General features: G+C 40.9%; 1 protein-coding gene across 1 annotated transcript in view; it reads left to right on the top strand.

Annotated features, from left to right (window-relative positions):
* Positions 1 to 429: 429 nt before the first annotated feature.
* The window catches only part of LOC129857328 (glutamate receptor ionotropic, kainate 2-like), a gene marked incomplete in the record, with an annotated part of 311,711 nt that continues 286,131 nt past the window's right edge, over positions 430 to 26,009 (top strand). Inside the window, 2 exon segments of the mRNA XM_055925459.1 lie at positions 430 to 570; positions 4,063 to 4,442. Of these exon segments, the coding sequence (XP_055781434.1) occupies positions 4,325 to 4,442 (118 nt within the window).

Raw genomic sequence — 26,009 nt, 5'->3', positions numbered from 1 at the left:
GACCTAAATGTCCTGAAATTAAACACGTATTATTACAGTTTTTAAAATATTGCACAAGATAATTATCGTTTCATCCACATAACTTTCTGTGTCACTCCCATTACACTTTTCCTATATGGCACTCCCAGAGGCTTAACATTTTGTCACGCACCATCCTCGTATTGTTTTTCCATTTGATCAATTAAAGCTCAAATAAATCCTCACACACCGTTTTGCATAGAAGTTGAATACAGTGGTATGGATGAAATAATCCATTAATTGATTAATTCGCCACTAAAGCGACAATAAGACATGCGTAAAGTCCACCCTGCCCCGGCCCCTGTTCCCCATGCTACAGGTCTCCCCACCTCACCTCGACTTGGAGATCCACCGGGCGCTGGGTCGGGTCCATCCATCGGTCGTTGTGCAGGTCCCCTGTTGCTTTAAGCAGTGTGTTTTTTCGACCAACAGGAGGCGTGTCTTCCCCACGGCCGGAGCGGAGCGCAGCAAGACGCGAGTCTGAAGGAACCGATCTGGCTCGTCTCTCTATCGGAACAAATCAACTACTTTCTCAGCTCATTCTATTCGAAGGTAAGCGTCGCATCCTTTTTTATATTTTTATGATTGTCTTTCCGTTATTTGTGTAATTTAGCAGCTTGTACTCCCCTCTGCTTGGGCGTGTAAGGTTTGAATGCCTAGTCTGTTGGATTTTACAGGTGAGACAGAAGTGAGAGAATTAGGCTATCCACCTCGTCTCTTTCATCGAAGAAATGACACAAAACGTGACGATTATACATCGCACTAAGCCTCCCGATCTACACAGGTTCATTTACACTAGCCTACTTGAAGTTGAATGCTGCATTTATATTTTGGGAATGCGGCGCGTCGTGTCAATGTGCGCTCTGCGCACCTCTGCCAGTGGAAACAATGAAAATGTCTTAAAAGGTTACGACTTGTTAGTTAATAGGACAAAACCCTGTAGATACTTGTATGTCTTCCTTCGACTCCTATTTAAAATGCGTGTCCCCTCTCGAGTCCCTCCTCTCGTTGCTGATGCATACAATGTCGTGGGGTTGAAAATACATTATGGGGTCATTAAATGTATGCCGTACAAATCGTGGCTGACAGTGGCGTTGAAGTTATCCGCTTTATGAATGATCCATAGATAATGTGTAATCAGGCTGGGTGGAAAGGAACCGACTGGCTGCGCATGTAAATTCCACAGCTGATGAGCACATAACCCGCGCGCACCACAGCCTTAAATCAAGTTCATGATCAGATGGTAGATGGTTAATTGCACAGTGCCATAAAACAGCACCGATGATGCCCAAAGTGCTATTTGGAAAGCTCTTACAATGTAACCAGAAAAGGCTGATCGTTAAACTGGGATATGTATAAAAATCTCTGCAGAAATAGTTTGAGTTTACAAATGGCATCCGTGCCAACTGATTCGCTCATTGCGCGCGATTGGCTTTATGTGTATAACGTTTTAAAGCATTTGACTTAGCCTACTAAAGTTAAAGTATGACATTGACAATGTTTTCATTTAGTAATGGCAGAAGAAAAAAAGACAAAACATTTCAGTGTAATTGTATTTATCTTCGTGGATCCCATGCGTAATTTCCTCATCCTCGGTCAGCTGAATGGTATTCTCAAACCAGATGGAAAAATATATATATTGGAACGGGTTAGTTTAAAGAGAAACGAGGCGTATATTATTTCTTTATAAACAAGTCAACAGTTAAAAGTCACTGCATTTATCCTCAAAAATACCACAGAAGCATTTATCCATATCTGTCACCCCATTTAATGTAAATTGTATGACACCTATAGGCGCACTATAGGTTAATTATATTTGAATCACCATAAATCCCTGTCGACCGTTGTCTTTTCACTGGGTCATCTCGGCATATTTGTATTATTTATTATTGAGGCAGAGTGAAAAGACACTTTCTTACCCATATATGGACATGGAACGGCACTCGGGGTTTAAGCCAACATTTAAATGCCTAGCTATATGTGCAAGTTACACAAGGAATTACAAGAGACATCATATGGCTTTACATAAGAGAATGAATCCGATCACACCAGTCTTTGAAAAACAGATTATGCGGTCGGTTTGTCAAACGGAGAAAGAAAGGAGTTATTAAGTAGGCCTTTGTCTTACTTTCAGTCAAGCTGATTGAGTCAATTTGCATGACGTGAAAATATTATTGACGCCATTAGAGGCTACACAATCGAAAATCCACCCGGGTTCTCGTGCAGCAGTTTCAAACACGGACTGCAATAAAGGTGCTTCACAGCCCCTCGTATATTTCTCGGGCGGCTTGAAACGCAGACGCAAGCAGCTCTCCTGTTCGGAAATACTTGTCGAATGCTCTCGGGAGCTGTTCATTAAATGACGACAGAGGCTATACGCAACTCTGAATTTTCAAAGTGAAAAAATAGAGACAAAGAAACAATAATTGTATCCTCAACCAAACACTGGTTGGGCTGTATGTAAAGTTAGGTCTAATTCGAGTAGTGTTCGTTGGTCACCGCGACGCTGTCCATGGTGCTAAAATCCACAACTACACCTGGCGTGGGTTTAGTGAAAGGAACACAAAGATATTGCATCTACTGTATAGATCTAATGACACAAATAATATGCTAATGATTAATATCTATATAATTAATACATATACATGAATGTAACAGTATTTTGTTTTTAGAGATAAACATGACATCCAAGTGTAATGTATCTTTAATAACTGTTGCCCGTACTTTTGGACTGTGTGTAGAATTGGCTAGTACTGTCCGTTTCCAACGTGATGTCGTATCCTTTATGGTCCTGGAGTTTAGATTGTATGACAAATCCAATGTTAAAGTGGTTTTAGGTCTTATCTATATCTTAACGACTCTGCTTAACGACTTAACGACTCAAGACAATATAATTGTCATCTGTAATCATATTCCTAGACTTAGGCCTATGAAACTGGCCTATGAAATTTGAAGTTAATTGATGACAAAAATCATGGCATTCTAATTGTATAACTTCACAAGTAATTGAACAACAAGCCTACTTTGATATTGGCTGGATAACGTTTGAATTACATGAGCTGAGAATACATTTATTTCACAACTTCGAATATACATTTTTAAAGGAAAGTTCTACAATGCTATAATCCTCAACGCATGTTATTGACAATTGTCTAACAGTACACTACTAGAAAAAAGGTTCAGAATAGAACCAAAAAGTGTTATATTTCTTGCTTCATAAATGGCACCCCTAAAGATTATATTTAGAACCATTTTATAGGGTTCTATTATCAGAACCCTAGGGGTTCTTCTTCACTGAACCACAATTGGTTCCATATAGGGTTCTAAATGGAACTAATTTCGTTTCTATATAGAACCTTTAGGGGTGCCATATATGATGCAAGCATAGAACCCTTTTTGGTTCTATCCAGAACCTTTTTTTCTAAGAGTGTATAATGCCAAAACTAGCAAAACTAGAAAATCGAAAAGCAAGTCTTTCTCAGTGACAGCATAACTCTGTGAAAAAATGATTAGCTCAGCAATAGGCTATTCATCAAAATTGGACTTGTGACAGTATTGGTTCACAAACCTCTCACACGACTCCAAGGCTGAGCAATTCCGATCTAGAGAGGCAATCTTTTTAACATCAAAGATTGATTTTACAACCGCTCGGGCATGGCACCAGTCCACTGGCAGCAGCCACGGCCAATGAATGAACCGAGCAAAACCGTGAATAACATAGAGAGAGTACCGGGTGCCAGCATGAGACACCCGGGGAAAGAAGGCCATTTCGATGTCAGATATGGATCGTATGCGATGTGTGTTCGGTAGCACCTGCGAAATATACCCAGTCTTTCCTCTCTCGCGCTCACACTAATCTTGGCTCGACGTCAGATGCTGTGCGGCAGTGCAGCAGAATGCTAGCTTCAGACAGCTGAGACTGCCTGGAATGTTTAGGCTCGCTAGCCTGCTGCATTTCTGCCAGCGATCGTCTCTTGAGACGGGATTCTGACTGGGCAACTCAAAACCCCATTTTTACTATTTTCATGTCCATCTCTCTTTCAGACCGCCCGTGAATGGATTTCTCCCGGATTTGCCCAGACTAACATGGATGCCCCACCGTTAGCTGAGTGGGAAGGTTGTTTCTTGGCGCAGTGAGCTGGACACGCAGAGCTTGCTAATGGATCTGGGGAAACGAATGATACCTTCTCCCTGACTGACCATGCCGTGATCTTGCGCGTGGGCCGTCACCCTGCTTAACGTCAAAATAAACATTTCGGGGGAATCTACCGATCCAGGGAATAAATAGTGGCATCACACAGACACCATGAAGATTACCTCCCCGCTCATAAGTAAAGCGAGATTCAGGTGCACCGTCAGGCTTCTACTGCTGCTATTACTATGTGTGGGATATTCTCGCGGGATGCCACACGTTTTAAGATTTGGTAAGCTTGTTATTTTCCTTCTCTGTTAAACATTCTTACTGTTTTGATGTAGTAGCCTAGCTATTTCCTAACTCTGTAACTGTTGCCATTTCATGGCTGGGCGTCATAGTTTTCTTGTATACTTCCTAGTAGACGTGTTGCCGTGACCCCACGAGTCCTCTTGTCCCAGACTTTTTAGAGTGAGCTCGTGCGCCCCCGAGCCACATCCCCGCAATGACTGCTCCCCCTATGCACGGTGTTGTTTATCACAGCTGTCTAGGGACATTATCTTATCTATTGTGTCCTCGAAATCTTTATGCATGACATAATTTCCATGCAGAATGATCCGACAGCAGACTAGTACAACTGCAGTTCATATAGAAACATATATAGCCTACAATTATCCTCGCATAGCTGGATTTGATCATCATTTGTGGACCTTGTTTCAAATTTGCGATGGAGGAAAAGCAACATTTCCAAATAGCAGTGTCCGATTATGTCTTCATGCCAAAGTGCCGGGTTGTTGGTGAATCATTTATGTTGGAGAATAAATTATGGGTGGAACTTGTTGCCATGGTGCTGATATTTCTAAGTTTGCATAATAAACCTAGTGTGTGTGTGTGTGAGAGAGAGAATGAGAATCTAAGAGAGAGAACATGCAGTCAGAAAGCTTGCAACAGTTGGCAACAATGTGGCGCCTATGTTGATCATTACCTCACATTAGTGTTAGTTACATAGATATTTGGATCATATAGGCCTATTCATGGCCGACATCAACACAAGACCCATTCTTGTTATAGACACAATCAAAAAAGGGATGAATCCTGATTGAAGAAATGCGCGCGAAACTCAGGTTTAGCGCCAAATCCCCCATCCATTGACACGTCCATTTCTCGAAGTATGATTTGGCCGATTATGAACAGAAAGAACCCTAACCAACCAAGCCATGTAGTTGAATATGAGTGCAGTGCTCTCAATGCCTACGCAACCATTGAACACAGCAAGCAATGATGGTGACAGCCAGCAGCGTGACGCAAAGGATACATGCGTGTGTTTGATCTTGCCTTTCATTGTTCGCTGTGAGTCCTGACACGTTACTATTAGCAACCATTTAAAGGAATGGATTGTTCTAACTGAGCACATCTCTTCCAATGTCGACTCCAAATCAAGACTCTGTATAGGCCTATAGAAAAAACATAGGGTAGGCTATCAGTGTATCGTATTGCACATGTATATAGGCTACCTTCTGCACCTGCGTAGCCCTCAGGGGCAAGGCCTTCACTGTTCTGAAGAACGCACGTGTAAAAGGGTAGGAAATGTGATCAGCAGTTTTCAGGGGGCACTGTCTTGCAAAAGTATTCTCCCCCTTGGAAATGTTCCTATTTTGTTGCACTGTAACTGTAGCCTGTCAGTTTTTCAGAAACACACACACACACACACACACACACACACACACACACACACACACACACACACACACACACACACACACACACACACACACACACACCGGAGGCCCTGATTGAAATGCACACAGCATCCGCACAAGCTGCCACTATGGCAACAAGCTGGGCCTCTGCTGCTACCACGCGTCAATCTGACAGCGCTGTCTCACTAACAGTAGAATGGGGAGAGTTGTCGGGAAGCATTAAGTCCTCCATGTCGTCTGTGCTTCAACCACACTCTCCCCTCCTCCCCCCTGGTAATCCATCTCTGTGTGTGCCCCCGGATAATCTTTCTGTCTGAAGATACGCTTTCTATACACTTACACTTGTGCTCACAAAGTTATAATCTTCAAACTACCCTTTATATGCCTCGCTAGGACGGCCACGGTGGCTATACGTTGCAGGCCCAGAGGGAAAGTTTCAGCACCACTGACAGCGGAAAGCGCCTCCTCACGCCTGTGTATGAACACTGCTTTATTATACTGCAGCAGAAACACACGATTAGTGGAAGGCTTGTTAAAGGAGAAAAGGAGCAGCTTTCTTTTGGCTGCAGTTGTGAAACAATCTCCCTTCTCTGTTTAAAGACGTGTTATCCTGCTTTACACGTCGTTAGGGTTATAGGACAGAGTTATCCTTTTTGAGGACGCAACGCAGTATACAGCTAACGTCAGCAACGCAGTATACAGCTACCGTCAGCGGAGGCTGCTGAGGGGAGGACGGCTCATAATAATGGCCGGAATGGAGTAAATGGAATGGAAAGACATGTAAGACCATTTGGAGAAGAATAGTAACATTCAATGTTTATGTTAATAATACTAATTATGTGCTTCTATTATACTGTAATATATACAGGACCAGTCAAAAGTTGACACACCTACTCATTCAAGGGTTTTTCTTTATTTTTACTATTTTCTACATTGTAGAATTATAGTGAAGACATCAACACTATGAAATAACACATATGGAATCATGTAGTGACCAAAAAAGTGTTAAATAAATCAAACTATATTTTATATTTTATATTCTTTAAAGTAGCCACCCGTTGCTTTGATGACAGCTTTGCACACTCTTGGCATTCTCTCAACCAGCTTCATGAGGAATGCTTTTCCAACAGCCTTGAAGGAGTTCCCTCATATGCTGAGCACTTGTTGGCTGCTTTTCCTTTACTCTGCGGTCCAACTCATCCCAAACCATCTCCATTGTGTTGAGATCGGGTGATTGTGGAGGCCAGGTCATCTGAAACAGCACTCCATCACTCTCCTTCTTGGTCACATAGCCATTACACAGCCTGGAGGTGTGTTGTGGGTCATTGTCCTGTTGAAAAACAAGTGATAGTCCCATTAAGTGCAAACCAGATGAGATGGCATATCGCTGCAGAATGCTGTGGTAGGCATACCGGTTAAGTGTTCCTTCAATTCTAAATAAATCACAGACAGTGTCACCAGCAAAGCACCCCCACACCATCACACCTCTTCCTCCTTGCTTCACAGTGGGAACCACACATGCGGAGAGCATCCATTCACCTACTCTGTGTCTCACAAAGACACAGCAGTTGGAACCAAAAACCTCACATTTGGACTCATCAGACCAAAGGACAGATTTCCACCAGTCTAATGTCCTTTGCTCGTGTTTCTTGGCCCAAGCAAGTATCTTATTATTGGTGCCCTTTAGTAGTGGTTTCTTTGCAGCAATTCAACCATGAAGGCCTGATTCACACAGTCTCCTCTGAACAGTTAATGTTGAGATGTGTCTGTTACTTGAACTCTGTGAAGTATTTATTTAGACTGCAATCTGAGGTGCAGTTAACTCTAATGAACTTATCCTCTGCAGCAGAGGTAGCTCTGGGTCTTCCTTTCCTGTGGCGGTCCTCATGAGAGCCAGTTTCACCATATTGCTTGATGGTTTTTGTGACTACACTTGAAGAAACTTTCAAAGTTCTTGAAATTTTCTGCATTGACTGACCTTCATGTCTTAATGTGGTGATAGACTGTCATTTGTCTTTTCTTAGTTGAGCTGTTCTTGCCATGATATGGACTTGGTCTTTTACCAAATAGGGCTATCTTCTGATTACTACCCCTGCCTTGTCACGACACAATTATTTGGCTCAAACACATTAAGAAGGAAAGAAATTCCATAAATTAACTTAGGCACACCTGTTCATTGAAATGCATAACAGGTGACTACCTCATGAATCTGGTTGAGAGAATACCAAGAGTTTGCAAAGCTGTCATAAAGGCAAAGGGTCATTTTGAGCCTGTAATCAAACGCACAAATGCTAATGCTCCAGATACTCAACTAGTCTAAAGCAGACCAGTTGTATTGCTTATTTAATCAGCATGACAGTTTTCAGATGTGCTAACATAATTGTAAAAGGGTTTTCTAATGATCAATTAGCCTTTTAAAATGATAAACTTGGATTAGCTAATACAACCTGCCATTGGAACACAAGAGTGATTGTTGCTGATAATAGGCCTCTGTACGCCTATGTAGATATTCCATAAAAAATCTGCCCTTTCCAGCTACAATAGTCATTTTACAACATTAACAATGCATTTCTGATCAATTTGATGTTATTTTAATGGACAAAAAATTAGCTTTTCTTTCAAAAACCATGACATTTCTAAGTGACCCCAAACTTTTGAACGGTAGTGTATATATATATACACACATATGTGTGTGTGTTATTGCAAAACAATATTCAATACCAGTATTAGTCATAATGCTTTTATTTATTTATTTTATTTTAACAAAAAAATAATACAATTATACTGTATTATTAATTGATAGGCAAAGCATTATTGACACAGTCAATCTTATATTGTACATTTAAAATATTACTACTTTAGTTTTGGCTGCACAAATCACTAAGACTTGTTTTACATTAGATAAGGAAATCCTTCAATATGTTTCAACAGAATTAGTTAATTAAGGGATGTGGGCCATTGCTGTGCTTTAAATCAAATCACATTTTATTTGTCACATACACTTGTTTAGCAGATGTTATTGTGTGTGTAGTGAAATGCTTGTACTTAGGAGCTAGTGTTACGCCCCTGAAAAAGGGGTGAAATGACCACGAGAGTGGTACGGTATTGTTTACTCATTAACTTTTAGTGCAATCATTTTACATAAGTAACACATTTTACAGAATAACAGATCTACAGGAAATAGATAGTTTTGTAGGGTACAAGGCTTATTCAAGTCACAACAGTATACACTGTACATCACTGAAACAGATACTATTTTCAATATAACTGTCAAGCACAAAGCTTTAACTCAGTAAACCATAACTCAATTTATCAACAGGCAATAAAGTGTTTGAAAAACCATTATACACATAACACTGCAAAATATCTTATTAACAACGCACCTGTTCATTCACAATCGACATCAAATGGCAGCTACGTAGCAGTACCTAGCAGTACGAAGCTAGCTGCAAACGAGCAGGGCTCATGTTTCTCTCTGCAAACTTAACTTCCTCAATATGTTACTAAGACAAACCTTAAACACTCTTGACATGTTAGCGAGTTATTACATTTAAATGACTCTTTTTTATCATCAATAACGTACCTGAAAAAGGGGAGAAATGACCACGAGAGTGGTACGGTATTCGGTATTGTTTACTCATTGAAACTTTTAGTGCAATGAGAAAAGACCGCGATTTCTCCGGGAATTTGAGTGGAGACCAGAGCAATCGATCTCAGGCTCATAGATTAAGAGCATTTAGTAGATCACAGATTAACACTTTTACCCATAACAACATAAAGTAATCAACATAACGTTTACACATTCCTCTCACAATTCGTACCCTTTGTACGCTTGACGGATTTTAACACAATTATATGAATGTTATCAATCTATCAACTAATACTGAATGCATGATCTTCTTAACCTTAGATGGATGTCATAAGGTGAATGCACCAATTTGTAAGTCGCTCTGGATAAGAGCGTCTGCTAAATGACTTAAATGTAAATGTAAATGTAATGTTTTAAGATCCTCACATACTATGAACTTACTAATACTTTTTAATGTATAACAGGCTATGAGTATTTCCTTTAACCTGTCACACTAGAAGCAGACCTGCCCTGTCTGTCGGCACCATCTTGCCTTTTGATTAGTGTAGTCAGCAATCACCTTGTCAGTGCTTCCCAGTCTCTAGTGCGTGTTTGTGGCAGGGGATCCAGTGTACAACATTGGTACCATAGAAATAGAATCCATGGATTCTATTTCAATGACTGGTACAGTAGAGTACAATACAGTAGCTGTTCTTCTGTAGAACACAGATGGTGGGTGGAAGTGTACTGTGTGTTCTGACAGGTCATCACATTCTATCACTGCTCATGGGATAAAGACTGGAGTCTGGTGGAGTTAGAGGTGTCGGCAGCTGGCAAGCAAGCAGGCAGGCAGGCAGGGCCCGCCCCTTCAGCTTTCGGCTGTGGACATTGTGTTAAGTTTAAGTCGTCAGGCAAAGATTCTGGAGCGGCGACTGGGACAGCATTTTCCACCGCCATTAACAAAACACCAACTTATAAAATTTATTGTGGTAGAATGGTGTCGCAGACACTTGTAGAATCTATGCCAAGGCCCATTGAAGTTGTTCTTGTGGCTAGTTGTGGTCCAACGCCCTATTAAGACACTTTATTTTGTCATTTACCTGTATATCGCTTTCTCTTCCTCTATTTCTGTCTCTCTCTCTTCAACAATAGTATTCAGTAGAATCCATGTGTTGAATCAATGAAGCTAGTTGACCTGAAACAACATGCTAGCTACAGTACATACACAGCATAATGTAGAGCAGAATCACAGTTAAAATCAGGACACTATCATACCATTATGTTCTTTGTCAAGTAAATATTCAAAATAATCCTCCCACAACAGCACCTCATCCCGCGGCGTGGCGGAGTGAATTTCATTTCACCTCCTACCTGATTATAGTTTCTGTATAAAGCCCTCTTTTGACAGTCTGCTTCACACCTCCGAGCCACATAACCCATCAAGTGAGAACAGTTGGAGAGCTCATTTACTGGCTGATGTGAAATGGCCATGTGGGTTTTTATAATCACTCATATCTCCATCTCCCACTTCATATCTGTATATATATATATATATATATATATATATATATATATATATATATATATATATATGTGTGTGTGGGGGTGTGTATGTGTGTGTGTGTGTGTATGTGTGTGTGTGTGTGTGTGTGTGTGTGTGTGTGTGCTTGTCCAAACAATTCTCCCCTCCTAACGATGGCGCTAAACTGTAAACTGATCATCTGAACACATTAGCCAGGCGTTCAATAGAGACTGGTTCTGCCAATCACCTCCATTTCATACCTAACCACTAACTCTCCCCCGCTCCGCTCAATGAGCCGCTTAGCCACGCATCTAAGTAGCTCGCATTCTCCGCCGCAAATCTTCTTATTTACAAAGTATTTGAGGGGAGAGGAAGGAGGGCGGTGGAGGGATCTATTGTTCTGTGTGTGTAGTGTCAGGCTTTTCAGTGTTATTGACAGGCTCTTTTTCCTGAAAGCATTTAGAAAGTTGTTGTGTGAAGGACTGGGAGTATTTATCATTTTAGTCTGCTGTACATACTCATTAGATACTAAACTGCTGACTGGCCCTCCATACATACAACGCTATGACCAACACACCTGACCTTACCATCGCTCAGTTTATCAGAGCTTCCAGAGGTTATACCCTATTGATGAATACACAGTAGAGGCTGACTGGAACAGATGAGCGATACATTTCCTCCTATTCTAAATCAATCAAGCCTCCAGGAGGACTGTGCAAAGCGCATCTGTTTAGATAACGGTATACAGGCAACATATAGGCAGACGCTCAACAGTTCAGGCAACATATAGGCAGACGCTCAACAGTTCAGGCAACATATAGGCAGACGCTCAACAGTTCAGGCAACATATAGACAGCAATTCTAGATATGGATACTGACATGATGTCTTTTGGGAGATTAAAAAAAACAATCAGATTGTCATTCTTGATCAATTCTTCCGCTGCTCTGTGTTTACTACATACTTCAATCTGAGACTGCCATCATTTAAGTCATTTGTGGTGATGTCAAAATGAGGGCTGTTGTACAAAATAATTTAATCAGCGATTGGATCATCTCTAACCAATCAGAGAATCAAAGCCAATGATGAATTAGGGTTCGGGAATTTTCGAAAACACCGCTTTATCCATGTGTGTTCTGGCTCTGGCAGAACCCATCGGTTTCTGGGACCAATCAGACAGCCTAGAAATGATCGGGGAGGTACTCAGATCCAGACTCATTGTGGAGAAGAAATGAACGTCCGTGGGCGTTGCGTAGCGTTTGGCCAGAGCAAGGAGTTTGGGTAGCCAGGCAACCAGAATCTCCCATAAGTGTTCATTTGGTTTGAGATCTGATTACTGACACACACACACACACACACACACACACACACACACACACACACACACACACACACACACACACACACACACACACACACACACACACACACACACACACACACACACACACACACACACACACACACACACACACACACACACACACACACACAGCCTTTGAGACCCCTCAAAATAATGGTAAACTGGGCATTTTGACACATGATGGGATGTTAATTGCTTAAATAACTCTGGAACCACACCTGTGTGGAAGCACCTGCTTTCAATATACTTTGTGTCCCTCATTTACTCAAGATCTTCCTTTATTTTGGCAGGTACCTGTACATAGAGAGAGATATAATGGGATAGTTGGAGTAAGAGGGGGAGAGGAGCGAAGAGCGGTTACTCGGCTGTTTCTCCTCTCTCTCTCTCGCTCTCTCTTTGACCAGTCTATCCACCATGGAGCTGACTGTCCATTTGTCTAGAATGACCCCTGACCTCCAGCACTCCTCTGATGGGAACCACTAGTAACGCTGTGTGACTGCTCCCTTTGACCTCCTATAGTCGTAACAACATAAAGATACACATAAATTAGATATGTATTAGATTTGATTGTGATAGTATCCACCTCAAAGTGAAATCCAACTTTTTGATTTATATAATATTCATACAGTATATTAGGTATATTCATAATTACACCATCTATGTTAAAGTTAGTTTAGGTAATTGTGAGTGCATTACCACCTTGTTTTTGCAATCAAATTAGAACATGACAGGATAAACTGATACATCAAATCAAATCAAATTGTATTTGTTACACACGCCGAATACATCTGGTGTAGACTTTACTGTGAAATGCTTGCCTACGAGCCCTTCCCAATGATGCAGATTTGGTACAGGTAGTACCAGTACCAGATCAATGTGCAGAGGTACGAGGTATTTGAGGTAGATACATTTAAATTTGATGAGTTTACGCCATATTTCAGAGGTAAGATAGCAAACAATGGGTATCAGTGGGTATCAGCAAGACCTGGTGAGAAGTTTGATGATATGTGCCTTAGCCTACCACGTAAAGGCACTATGGAGTTATTTTCTCTGATTTTATTTTTATTTATTTTATTTTACCGTTATTTTACCAGGTAAGTTGACTGAGAACACGTTCTCATTTGCAGCAACGACCTGGGGAATAGTTACAGGGGAGAGGAGGGGGATGAATGAGCCAATTGTAAACTGGGGATTATTAGGTGACCATGATGGTTTGAGGGCCAGATTGGGAATTTAGCCAGGACACCGGGGTTAACACCCCTACTCTTACGATAAGTGCCATGGGATCTTTAATGACCTCAGAGAGTCAGGACACCCGTTTAACGTCCCATCCGAAAGACGGCACCCTATACAGGACAGTGTCCCCAATCACTGCCATGGGGCATTGGGATATTGTTTAGACCAGAGGAAAGAGTGCCTCCTACTGGCCCTCCAACACCACTTCCAGCAGCATCTGGTCTCCCATCCAGGGACTGACCAGGACCAACCCTGCTTAGCTTCAGAAGCAAGCCAGCAGTGCTATGCAGGGTGGTATGCTGCTGATTGACGCAGACATGTTCAGGAAAATGATGCCACAATTTAAGCCTTCTACCTGCCATCTCGATCCTATCCCCACAACCTTCTTCAAAACAGCTTTTAATTGCATATCTGAAGAAGTGCAAGCTATTGTTAATCACTCCCTGTTCACAGACACTTTCCCCACTGCACTAAAAACTGCTATGGTGAAACCCCTTCTGAAGAAAAGTCCTCTAGATTCTTCAGCTCTAAGCAACCTTCCATTCTTAAGCAAAATTCTGAAGAAATTGTTTTTCAAACAGCTAAATTATTTTTTAAGTAGCAACTGTATTTGAGAAAAGTTCCAATCTGGTTTTTGTGCCCACCACAGCACAAAGACAGTCTTAGTTAAAGTGGTAAAGGATCTTAGAGCCAACACAGATGCCAAACAGCTCTCTGTCCTACTCTTGGATTTAAGTGCTGCGTTTGACACTGTTGACCATGGTGTCCTTCTGGACAGACTGGAGAGGTGGGTTGGCCGCTCTGGTCCAGTTCTAAGTTGGTTTAGGACCTATTTAACCGGTCGAGAGTTTTTGTCACCCACTGTGAACATAACTCAGAGAAAATAGATATCATATGTGGCGTTCCACAAGGTTCAATTCTGGGTCAGGTATGGTTCAGTTTATATTTACCCCTTGGCAGCGTTATCAGAAAACACAATATTGATTTTCACTGCTACGCAAACTTTATGTTTCTGTGTCCCCAGAGGATTTCATCTCCACAGATTATTAGACTGTATTAGTGATTTAAATACTTGGATGGCTCACAACCTCCTCCAGCTAAATCAAGACAAGACCAAGGTACTTATTATTGGAGTCTAAGGACAGAGAGAGAATCTGGCCACACATTTTAATTCACGGGCAATAAAGATAAAACACCATGTAAAAAACCTAGGTGTTATTTTAGATTCTGAACTCAATTTCGAATCACACATTAGGAATGTGAACAAAATAGCTTTTTACCAGCTGAGGAACATTTCCAAGGTGCGGCCGTTTCTCTCTCAGGCTGATACAGAGAGACTCATCCATCCATACTTTTATTACAAGCAGGCTTGACTACCGTAACACTCTTCTGTCTGGTTTATTAAAGAAATCAATTGGTCAACTGCAAAACATACAGAATGCTGCAACACACATTGCACGGGTTTTAAAGTCTCTGCACTGGCTGCCTGTGAGTTTTGCAATTCATTGTAAGATTATTGTATTGATATCAATCCCCAATTGTGCACCCCAATACATATCAAACATACCTTTAAGTTATGTACCCAGTAGGTCCTCTGGCACTGGCCATTTAACTTTCCCAAAGCCTAGAACCAAGATGCATAGAGAGGCAGCTTTTAGTTATTATGCCCCCAGCCTCTGGAATAGCCTGCCAAAGAACCTGATTGGGGCCAAAACTGTGGACATATTTAAAAGGGATCTTAAAACACACCTTTTTAGTCTTTCAGTTTGTATTGTTCTTCTTTAGGTTTTCTGTCTGAAATGTGCTATATAAATAAAGCTTGATTTGATTTGCTATGTATATGAAGGCAGGGTCAAGTGACTAGGCATCAGGATAGATAATAATAAGAGTAAAATAAAGAACTCAGTAGCAGCAGCTAATGATGAGTGTAAAAGTAGTGTGTGTGTGTGTTTGTGTTGTGTTGGTATGCATGTGTGTGTTGTGTTTGTGTGCGTATGTGGTGTATGTGAAGTTGTGTGGGTTTTGTGTGGGAGTGTCAATGTAGCGTGTGTGAGTGAGTGTGTATATGGTGTGTATACAGTATATAGTCTAGTGAGTGTGTTTATGGTGTGTTTACAGTATATAGTCTAGTGAGTGTGTATATGGTGTGTATACAATATATAGTCTAGTGAGTGTGTTTATGGTGTGTATACAATATATAGTCTAGTGAGTGTGTTTATGGTGTGTATACAGTATATAGTCTAGTGAGTGTGTTTATGGTGTGTATACAGTATATAGTCTAGTGAGTGTGTTTATGGTGTGTATACAGTATATAGTCTAGTGAGTGTGTTTATGGTGTGTATACAGTATATAGTCTAGTGAGTGTGTTTATGGTGTGTATACAGTATATAGTCTAGTGAGTGTGTTTATGGTGTGTATACAGTATAAGTCTAGTGAGTGTGTTTATGGTGTGTATACAGTATATAGTCTAGTGAGTGTGTTTATGGTGTGTATACAGTATATAGTCTAGTGAGTGTGTTTATGGTGTGTATACAGTATATAGTCTAGTGAGTGTGTTTATGGTGTGTATACAGTATATAGTCTAGTGAGTGTGTATATGGTGTGTATACAGTATATAGTCTAGTGAGTGTGTTTATGGTGTGTATACAGTATATAGTCTAGTGAGTGTGTTTATGGTGTGTATACAGTATATAGTCTAGTGAGTGTGTTTATGGTGTGTATACAGTATATAGTCTAGTGAGTGTGTTTATGGTGTGTATACAGTATATAGTCTAGTGAGTGTGTTTATGGTGTGTATACAGTATATAGTCTAGTGAGTGTGTTTATGGTGTGCATACAGTATATAGTCTAGTGAGTGTGTATATGGTGTGTATACAGTATATAGTCTAGTGAGTGTGTTTATGGTGTGTATACAATATATAGTCTAGTGAGTGTGTTTATGGTGTGTATACAGTATATAGTCTAGTGAGTGTGTTTATGGTGTGTATACAGTATATAGTCTAGTGAGTGTGTTTATGGTGTGTATACAGTATATAGTCTAGTGAGTGTGTTTATGGTGTGTATACAGTATATAGTCTAGTGAGTGTGTTTATGGTGTGTATACAGTATATAGTCTAGTGAGTGTGTTTATGGTGTGCATACAGTATATAGTCTAGTGAGTGTGTTTATGGTGTGTATACAGTATATAGTCTAGTGAGTGTGTTTATGGTGTGTATACAGTATATAGTCTAGTGAGTGTGTATATGGTGTGTATACAGTATATAGTCTAGTAAGTGTGTTTATGGTGTGTATACAGTATATAGTCTAGTGAGTGGGTTTATGGTGTGTATACAGTATATAGTCTAGTGAGTGTGTATATGGTGTGTATACAGTATATAGTCTAGTGAGTGTGTTTATGGTGTGTATACAGCAGTGGCGTGCCGTGGGCCTGGGGCCTGGGCCTTCAGTGAGGTCCTACACAGTCCCACCCGAATTAATCCACCTCTTATTACCATCATTATGATGCCATGGCTCTAGACACTATACATTTAGACAGAAACGCAGTATAACCAGGCGTTGCGTCACCTTGAAATTGACAAAAATTGCCATTTTTGGGTAAACAGTGTTTACCCAAAAACATGACACAATCAATGAGTCTTTTCAATATTTCCCTATTTTTCTGAGCTGTAGATCCACTCGGGTGTCCCCAAAAGTTTTCAAAAGCACCATTGCTTGTAAGTGACCAGCCGTACTTTGGTGTCTCGTTGCTGCCTTGGTTAGACAACTCAAGTTTGCAAAGCCAGTGTGGCTCCAAACAACAAATCGATCACTTGCAAATAATAGGCATTCCCAGCAGTACAGTTTGCAGTGCTTCTCGGAGCCTGTGAGCCATTGATAGCGCTCGTAGTTGGAACTTTGAAAGTGGCGAGCGAACGAACCCCTTTCCCGCCTGTGACAGGCTTTGTAGCGTCGGCGTCGGGCGACCTCTCCTTACAATGTCTAACTTTTCTTGAAAAGTTTGTCTCGAGAATGGCGTTATAATTATATCCTCGACCAAATCGATATCTTCTCCTCCTTCCGCCATTGTGGGTTGAAAAAAACAGCTTAGTAGTATGCGAATTAATTCGTTTATCAAACTCAGTTTCCTAGATCTGCATACACCTGCCCATAGGACCTGCCTCTCAATATTGGTAATCCGATCAAAAGACGTGCACCCACTACGCCTGCTAGCTGGCTCCTGTGTAATACTGGAGCCTGCCAGCAGGCGTACAATAGCCAACTCTAAAGCTGATTGGTTGACACTAAATTTTCATTTCCATTCACTTTAAGCTACAAGCGCTCGCACTGTTGATTCTGAAGGCCTGAGGGCAGATTGTAGACCCCTGGCAACACATGATGGCTGAATATGATTGGATAAAAGATCTAACATAAAGACCAGCCCTCCAAATCTCAACCTGGGGCTGGAAGCAGTGCAACCAAGAGGAAAGCTATGAAATGAAGAGTATAACTCTTACTCTGGGGAATAATTTAATACATATTTGTGGGAAAATATATTTAAAAAAAAAATTATATTCTGATGATGTTTAGGCCAGCAGAGAAGGCCTTGCTGGCCCTGACGGCCCATCACTGGTATACAGTATATAGTCTAGTGAGTGTGTTTATGGTGTGTATACAGTATATAGTCTAGTGAGTGTGTTTATGGTGTGTATACAGTATATAGTCTAGTGAGTGTGTTTATGGTGTGTATACAGTATATAGTCTAGTGAGTGTGTTTATGGTGTGTATACAGTATATAGTCTAGTGAGTGTGTTTATGGTGTGTATACAGTATATAGTCTAGTGAGTGTGTTTATGGTGTGTATACAGTATATAGTCTAGTGAGTGTGTTTATGGTGTGTATACAGTATATAGTCTAGTGAGTGTGTTTATGGTGTGTATACAGTATATAGTCTAGTGAGTGTGTTTATGGTGTGTATACAGTATATAGTCTAGTGAGTGTGTTTATGGTGTGTATACAGTATATAGTCTAGTGAGTGTGTTTATGGTGTGTATACAGTATATAGTCTAGTGAGTGTGTTTATGGTGTGTATACAGTATATAGTCTAGTGAGTGTGTTTATGGTGTGTATACAGTATATAGTCTAGTGAGTGTGTTTATGGTGTGTATACAGTATATAGTCTAGTGAGTGTGTATATGGTGTGTATACAGTATATAGTCTAGTGAGTGTGTTTATGGTGTGTATACAGTATATAGTCTAGTGAGTGTGTATATGGTGTGTATACAGTATATAGTCTAGTGAGTGTGCATAGGGTGAGTGCAAGATAGACTCAGTGCAGATAGTTTGGGTATCATTAGTGAAGTATTTAACAATCTGCCTATTTAGCAGTCTTAAGGCTTGGGGGTAGAAGCTGTTCCTGTATGGCATATGATATATGTTTACAATGACTTTCCAGAGGCATGCATGGCCTGGGGACCCACACTTACCCCGGCTTTAATTAGTACACAGACAGAGATGTACATCTTCATATTAGAGGTCAGCTTCACAGGGCTAGTAAGGAAGCTATCATATCAATTACAGGCTTGCTGCTGGTGTACTGTTGGCTGAACTGAGTTTGACCCCAGTTAGAAGAAGCTAATAATACCTGATGGAACCATCTAGTAGAGAGACTGATATATTTTAAAGCGGAGATCTTGCTGTATTTCTATGTGGTTGTGGGTGTGATATCAAGTTGTTGAATGTTTTCAGAAATCAGTGCTTGACTCCAGCGTTAGGATTGCTTCTGCTGGAACGGACATTTTAAGTGTTTATTTACTAAATGTAACGGCAGGAGAGCCTTGCTTTTCTCTACTTTCCTCCATATAAATGTAGTTTATATATTTTGCCATCAGCACTTCTCACACCAATAACTGCCTGGGAAGATGGGTCCTCGGGTCAAAAATGGTGTATAAAAATCAATTTTAAATCAATTGAATGTCTTAGTGGTGTGATAACTTAACTGTAGCTCACACCGTCGGTGGCAAGTATAATGCATCCTATGCTAGTCAAAGGAGAGAGGTGTTTTATGACATTGAGATGTAGGAATCAGTAAAACATTTATCTGTTGCCAAAGGAGCAACATTTAACCAACGTTGTCGCTGTTAAATCACAGACTGCAGCCACGGCTGATGATAAACCTGAGGGGCAGAGGAGAGCTATAGGGAACGCTATCACACAGACACACACACATATACACACACACGCAGACACACACACCCACGCACCCACACACGCACCCACGCACGCACACACACACCCACGCACGCACGCACGCACACAGACAGACAGACAGACAGACACTCTCACACACACAAAGAGCTCTCTTCCCATCAGAAAGTCTAGGTGATGAGGCCTACACAGCGTCAGAGAGGACCTTGGCGTGAACTAGAGATCTGCACCTGTAAGCATGTTGCCTAAGTGTTTTAAACGCTGCACCATCCTTTAATATGGGAGCCAGTGAGACAGGGGTCCAATGTCAAATAATGCAAGGAGTGTTTTTAATGAGAGAGAAAGATAGTTGCCATTGGGGGTGCCAATGGGTGGAAGCTTGACATTTTGACAGGCGTCAATGTCGAACATTATTGATTTCATTTCCTCATAGGCCTATCATATTTTATGCTAATTTAATCTGTGTGGCTTGTAGGTGTGGGGAGTGGGGTAGGATGGACGTTTTTATGATTATATGATTATAGGAAGACACTACAGATTTGTGTGTTTCCTGTCTGATAGGTATTTTTGTGGAGGACAACATACTATACTGGAATGTTGCATGGTTGGCACAGGATGGCTGTAGGCTAAATATCATTATGTCATCCTTCATTGAGGAGAATTCAATCAGATGATATGAAATTGACACCATAGCTGTGTCTGAAAATGTAACCCTCCAATGGCTGCATTTCCAGCTCACGTCCTGGTTTAAAGACCACTTCCTGCTCAGGTGTTCTTCTTCTCTCCCTACCTAGTCATTACTGCAACAGGCTGACAGTATTACAGTCACTACAACTTCCCCATGTTGTAATCCTATCCTGCTTCTTTTTTTATGTATGAACTAACATCTGTTGGATTAAGTGACATTATAGCTAGAAGCTATCATTTTTCTTCAGGAGCTTTCACGCCATAAGGTATTTCCAGAGGAGTGGTGTGTTTTGACCGAGGAGGAAGGCTAATTAATAATCACTTTCTCTACACCTGCAGCCTCCCATTCAGCCTTCTCCCCTCTTCCGGAAGAGGTGACAGGGTTTTTCCACTTTTACATTAGAAGATATGTGAATAAGCAAATATTAAGGCACAAAAAAAAAAATTATTCTTCAGTCACAGTGCGTCTTTGATTAAATACATGTCCTATGTCTTATGTGCTCTCTGTTTAGAAATGCATAGCATCCCCGGGTTATCTCCTGCACATTATAACCAGAGGCTGCTTCTTCTTCTCCTCTTTACTTCAACATTCTCAAAATGGCCCCTGCGTTTACCCTTCATTGATAGATATTTTCTGCCTCTTGAATTCTTTCTTGGCTGTGTGTATATATAATCACCCTCCTCTCAACGCTAGGCTAGCTATCTTAAAATCACCCTGCATTTTTTTTCAAAGGGTTGTAAAATGTATAAAAAATATATTTCAGTGAGTTAATTGACTTAATTTGCCTTAGTTCTGCCAGTCCGAATTATCAGCTCCCTCAAATAGAGTTTAGCAGTGGCAGCTTTGTGGGTATTACACTGTGTCCTGGCCCACAGCCAGCAGACTCCCAGTAAATATATTTAAATCAGCGCTAAGCTGCTTAAAATATTTATGTTTCACTCTCAGCTAGTTTATAGAAATGTGAAACTGTCGCCCACTCACAAATCAGTTACACGGTTAAAAATATATAATTTTAAGTTTTCAGGAACAAAAAAAAAGGAAGAGAGAGAGCGTAGCAGTGATGCATTAAACCCATGTGTGTATACGTGTGTGTGTCTCCACGGAGTTACACACAGAAATGTGGAGAAGAGAGTGGGATGGCACGTTCCTCTCAGGCCTGTGACGCTGCGATGCGTGAAGCGATTTAATGTGCCTCATGAAGTGATTATTCTAAAAGCCCCTCTCTTCCTTTCCGCATCCCTCTATGGCTCCATCCCTCCTTGGGGTTGAAAAGAAAGATATCTGGTGTTAGTTTTGTCAAATAGCAAATAAGGAATATACATCTCACTGTTATTAGCATTGCCCACTGCCTCAGAGACAGGCCCTACAGTACTGTACTGTACAGAGCATAGGATGTGTTCAGTAGAGCTGAGCACTTAGCCTGGTCTCAGACTAGACGTGACATAGAAAACGTAAATCCAAGACACTCACATTTGTATGATATGTTACGTTTGGTATGGTTAAATAAGACAGGTGGTTACTTAAGGCAAAATGAAAGAAGGGGGGGCGGAGTGGTTTGTCGGTGTGGATGGGTGGGCGTATCACGTGAATGTCTAGCAACCCAAAGGTTGCAAATTCAAATCTCATCACAGACAACATTAGCATGTTAGCTATTTAACAACTTTTCAACTATATACTTACGACTGTTTAGCTACTTTGCAACTACTTAGCATGTTAGCTAACCCTTCCCCTAACCCTAACCTTAACCTTTTAACCTAACTCCTAAACTTAACCTTAACCCTGCTAGCTAACATTAGCCACCTAGCTAGAATTCATAACTTATCCTGCAAATTCGTAACATACATATCATATGAAATGGTTGATGGACATCCAAAAATGAACACATACCATACGAAACGTGACATATCATACTAAATAGAGTGTCTCGGATTTACTTACAGAATAATACGAAATGCTCGGAGACCAGAACTCCATAGCAAAACACTTTTTCTTTTCTTTTGGGGAAATTACAATCTGTGTTCTAATTGTACAATTTCTCTCCAGTTCAGAATATTATTGCTAGTGAACATGACCAGGGTTTAGTTTAACTGCAGATGGGTCTGGAGAGTAAGAGCCCTACAGTACTGTGCAGCCTCACATGGTTGACTTTCGCTGAGTGGATGAGGATGGGGGTAGGTAGCTCCAGACAGAAGTGCTGACTGACAGTAGGTCGGGGTTTGGAGGTGACTGGTGGGACAGTGGTGACGAAGTGGTTATGGTGGAGGGGACACAGAGGTCACACTGAGGTAGATAACAGGACTGTGTGAAGTAGAGGTGTTGCCTTTCTCAGATGATTCCATAGTCTGATATTTGAGTCGGACACTGATTCTCTGTCCTTGTCCTTGACTGTCTGTATTGCATGCTTGTTGTGTCCCAGGTCCTATCATTGTATTCCATGTCTCATCATAGCATCCTGAGTGTCTTCCTGGCTTTTGTTCAGTAGGCACGAAAGACTATAAAACACTCCAAAATGGAATGAAAATGGGGAGGTATTAGCTGAACTTGTCCAATAAGAAATCTCATTTTCCGATGCAAAACATTTTGTCCTGTGTGTTTCTGTGTTTCAGGCATTTTGCTGGCTGAGGATAATTAGGCTGTCATATAGCTTCTTGCTAGCCTGGTCCCAGATCTTTGTGCTGTCTAACCAACTCAACGTCATTGGCTGTTCTGATCTGGAACCAGGCTACTTTCTGGTAGGGTCTCAGCCAGATGTCTCTATTCTCTGTCTCAGGCTGTGGGACATATGATGCCGGGAGGAGACAGACAGCATGCTTCTTGGGATGCAGAGCCCCACTCATTGAGAATGGCAGAGACGTTATTCTGAGTCAATAACTCATTTGGGGGGTTAGGAATTAGAATGATCTTGCTGAGGGGAAGGTAGACTCCAGCCTGTATCCCGATTCCAGACGCTGGTCTTAAAAAAAACTGGAATAATAATCTTCTCAGAGAATCGATGGTCGAAATGCAGGGCCCACAGGGACAAATACCAAGATTCTATTTTGATCGCACACAAATATGCACGAACACACACATGCACGGCACACAGACACAGACACACACACACTTATCTGTCAAACGTGTGAATTTCTGCTGATACGCAGCAAATCCAATTCTGAAATGTCATTTTAAAATTTCAGGGCCATTTAGATTGGGTTGTGTGTTGAGACTGACGGCTGGCTCCATCCACTCTCCAGGGGAAACGGATTATATGTCAATATCTCCTCAGTGACTGGGACTTTCTTTTATTAGCAAGTAGTTGTATTGAAGTGTCATCCACATTATGGAGTGGCTTAGCTAACAGTGTGTGTATCTTTGTGTGTGTGTGTGTGTGTGTGTGTGTGTGTGTGTGTGTGTGTGTGTGTGTGTGTGTGTGTGTGTGGTGTGTGGTGTGTGTGTGTGTGTGTGTGTGTGTGTGTGTGTGTGTGTGTGTGTGCGTGCGTGCGTGCGTGCGTGTTTGTATCTCTTGCCCTCCTCTATAAGAGTGTTCTCTGGGAGTAAAACCTGTCTTTATCACTGCTGACACAACAAGAGAGAGGGACTGAGTGAGTGGATGAAGAGGAGTAGGAGAGAGATAGATAGATGAGGAGCGTGTATATATAACTCTCCCTAAGTCCCCGCTACAGTCCCCGGTTCAGCTCCATGCTCTCAGTGATATGCTATACAGTGCCTTCGGAAAGTATTCAGACCCCGTCATTTTTTCCACATTTTGTTGCGTTACAGCTTGAATTGAACATATATTATATTGAGATTTTGTGTCACTGGCCTACACACAATACCCCATAATGTCAAAGTGGAATTATGTTTTTATAAATGTTTACACATTAATTAAAAATGAAAAGCTGAATTGTCTTGAGTCAATAAGTATTCAATCCCTTTGTTATGGCAAGCCTAAATAAGCTCAAGAGTAAGAATTTGCTTAAGTCACAAGTTGCATGGATGCACTGTGTGCAATAATAGTGTGTAACATTATTTTTGATTGACTACCTCGTCTCTGTACCCCACACATACAATTATCTGTAAGATCCCTCAGTCAAGCAGTGAATTTCAAACACAGATTCAACCACAAAGACCAGGGAGGTTTTCAAATGCCTCACAAATAAGGGCAACTATTGGTAGATGGGTAAAAATATAAATAGCAGACATTGAATATCCCTTTGAGCATGGTGAAGTTATTAATCACACTTTGGAAGGTGTATCAATACACCCAGTCACTACAAATATATAGGCATCCTTCATAACTCAGTTGCTGGAGAGGAAGGAAACCACTCAGGGATTTCACCATGAGGCCAATGGTGACTTTAAAAGAGTTACAGAGTTTAATGGCTGTGATAGTAGAAAACTGAGTTTTCTCCACAACCTAAATAACAGAGTGAAAAGAAGGAAGCCTTTACAGAATAAAAAATATTCCAAAACATGCATCCTAAGGCACTGAAGTAAAACTGCAAAAAATGTGGCTAAGAAATGAACTTTATGTCCTGAAGTACAAAGTGTTATGTTTGGGGGAAATCCAACACAAAACACATCACTGAGTACAACTCTTCATATTTTCAATCATGGTGGTGGCTGCATTGTGTTATGGGTATGCTTTTCATCGGCAAGTACTAGGGGTTTTTGTTTTGTTTTTTTGGGGATAAAAATAAATTGGAATAGAGCTAAGCACAGGCAAAATCCTAGAGGAAAACCTTGTTCAGTCTGCTTTCCAACAGACACTGGGAGATGAAGTCACCTTTCAGCAGGACAAAAACCTAGAAGACAAGGCCAAATATGCACTGGAGTTTCTTACCAAGACGACATTGAATGTTCCTGAGTGGCCTAGTTACAGTTTTGACTGAACATTTATGGCAAGACTTGAAAATGTCCGTCTAGCAATGATCAACAACCAACTTGACGGAGCTTGAAGAATTCTTCAAAGAATAATGTGCAAATATTGTGCAATCCAGGTGTGCAAAGCTCTTAGAGACTTACCCAGAAAGACTCACAGCTATAAATCTGCCAAAGGGAGTTCTAACATGTATTGACTCGTAGGTGTGAATACTTATGTAAATTAAATATTTCAGTATTTTTATTTTCAATAAATATGCAAACATTTCTAAAAACATGTTTTCACTTTGTCGTTATGGGGTATTGTGTGTAGATGGGTGAGAAAAAAATCTATTGAATCTGTCATGACGTTGGCCTGGGGGTAGGTTTATGACAGTCATAAATATCCCCCCCCCTTTCCTCTCCCTACTCTACTGATGTGACATTAGAAAGCCCCTTTGGTTAACATAGAGATTCTGGGAACATCAGAAGTTGGGGGGAAATGAACTATATTCTGGTAATCCGACCAAGTGAACATATGCGGTGGTACTTAAGGTAAATTATTTCAGTTCGGTTGTCATCTGGCACATTCTCATCAATGACAGAATGACATAAACTCTACTGTGGAAAGTCTGCACATCAGAGGTATCGGATTCACATGGAATTGTTATTTAATTCAAATGTTTGAATATGAAATTGTTTGTGAAGAGATGAAATGTAATTTTAGCTTCCAAATGAGAGATTTGTGTTTTCATAAGTTTA

This window comes from Salvelinus fontinalis, chromosome 6 (genome assembly GCF_029448725.1).
Source record: "Salvelinus fontinalis isolate EN_2023a chromosome 6, ASM2944872v1, whole genome shotgun sequence".
NCBI lineage: Eukaryota > Metazoa > Chordata > Actinopteri > Salmoniformes > Salmonidae > Salvelinus > Salvelinus fontinalis.
The sequence above is the reverse complement of the archived record's forward strand: the minus strand, read 5'-3'. Positions and strand labels throughout refer to the sequence as shown.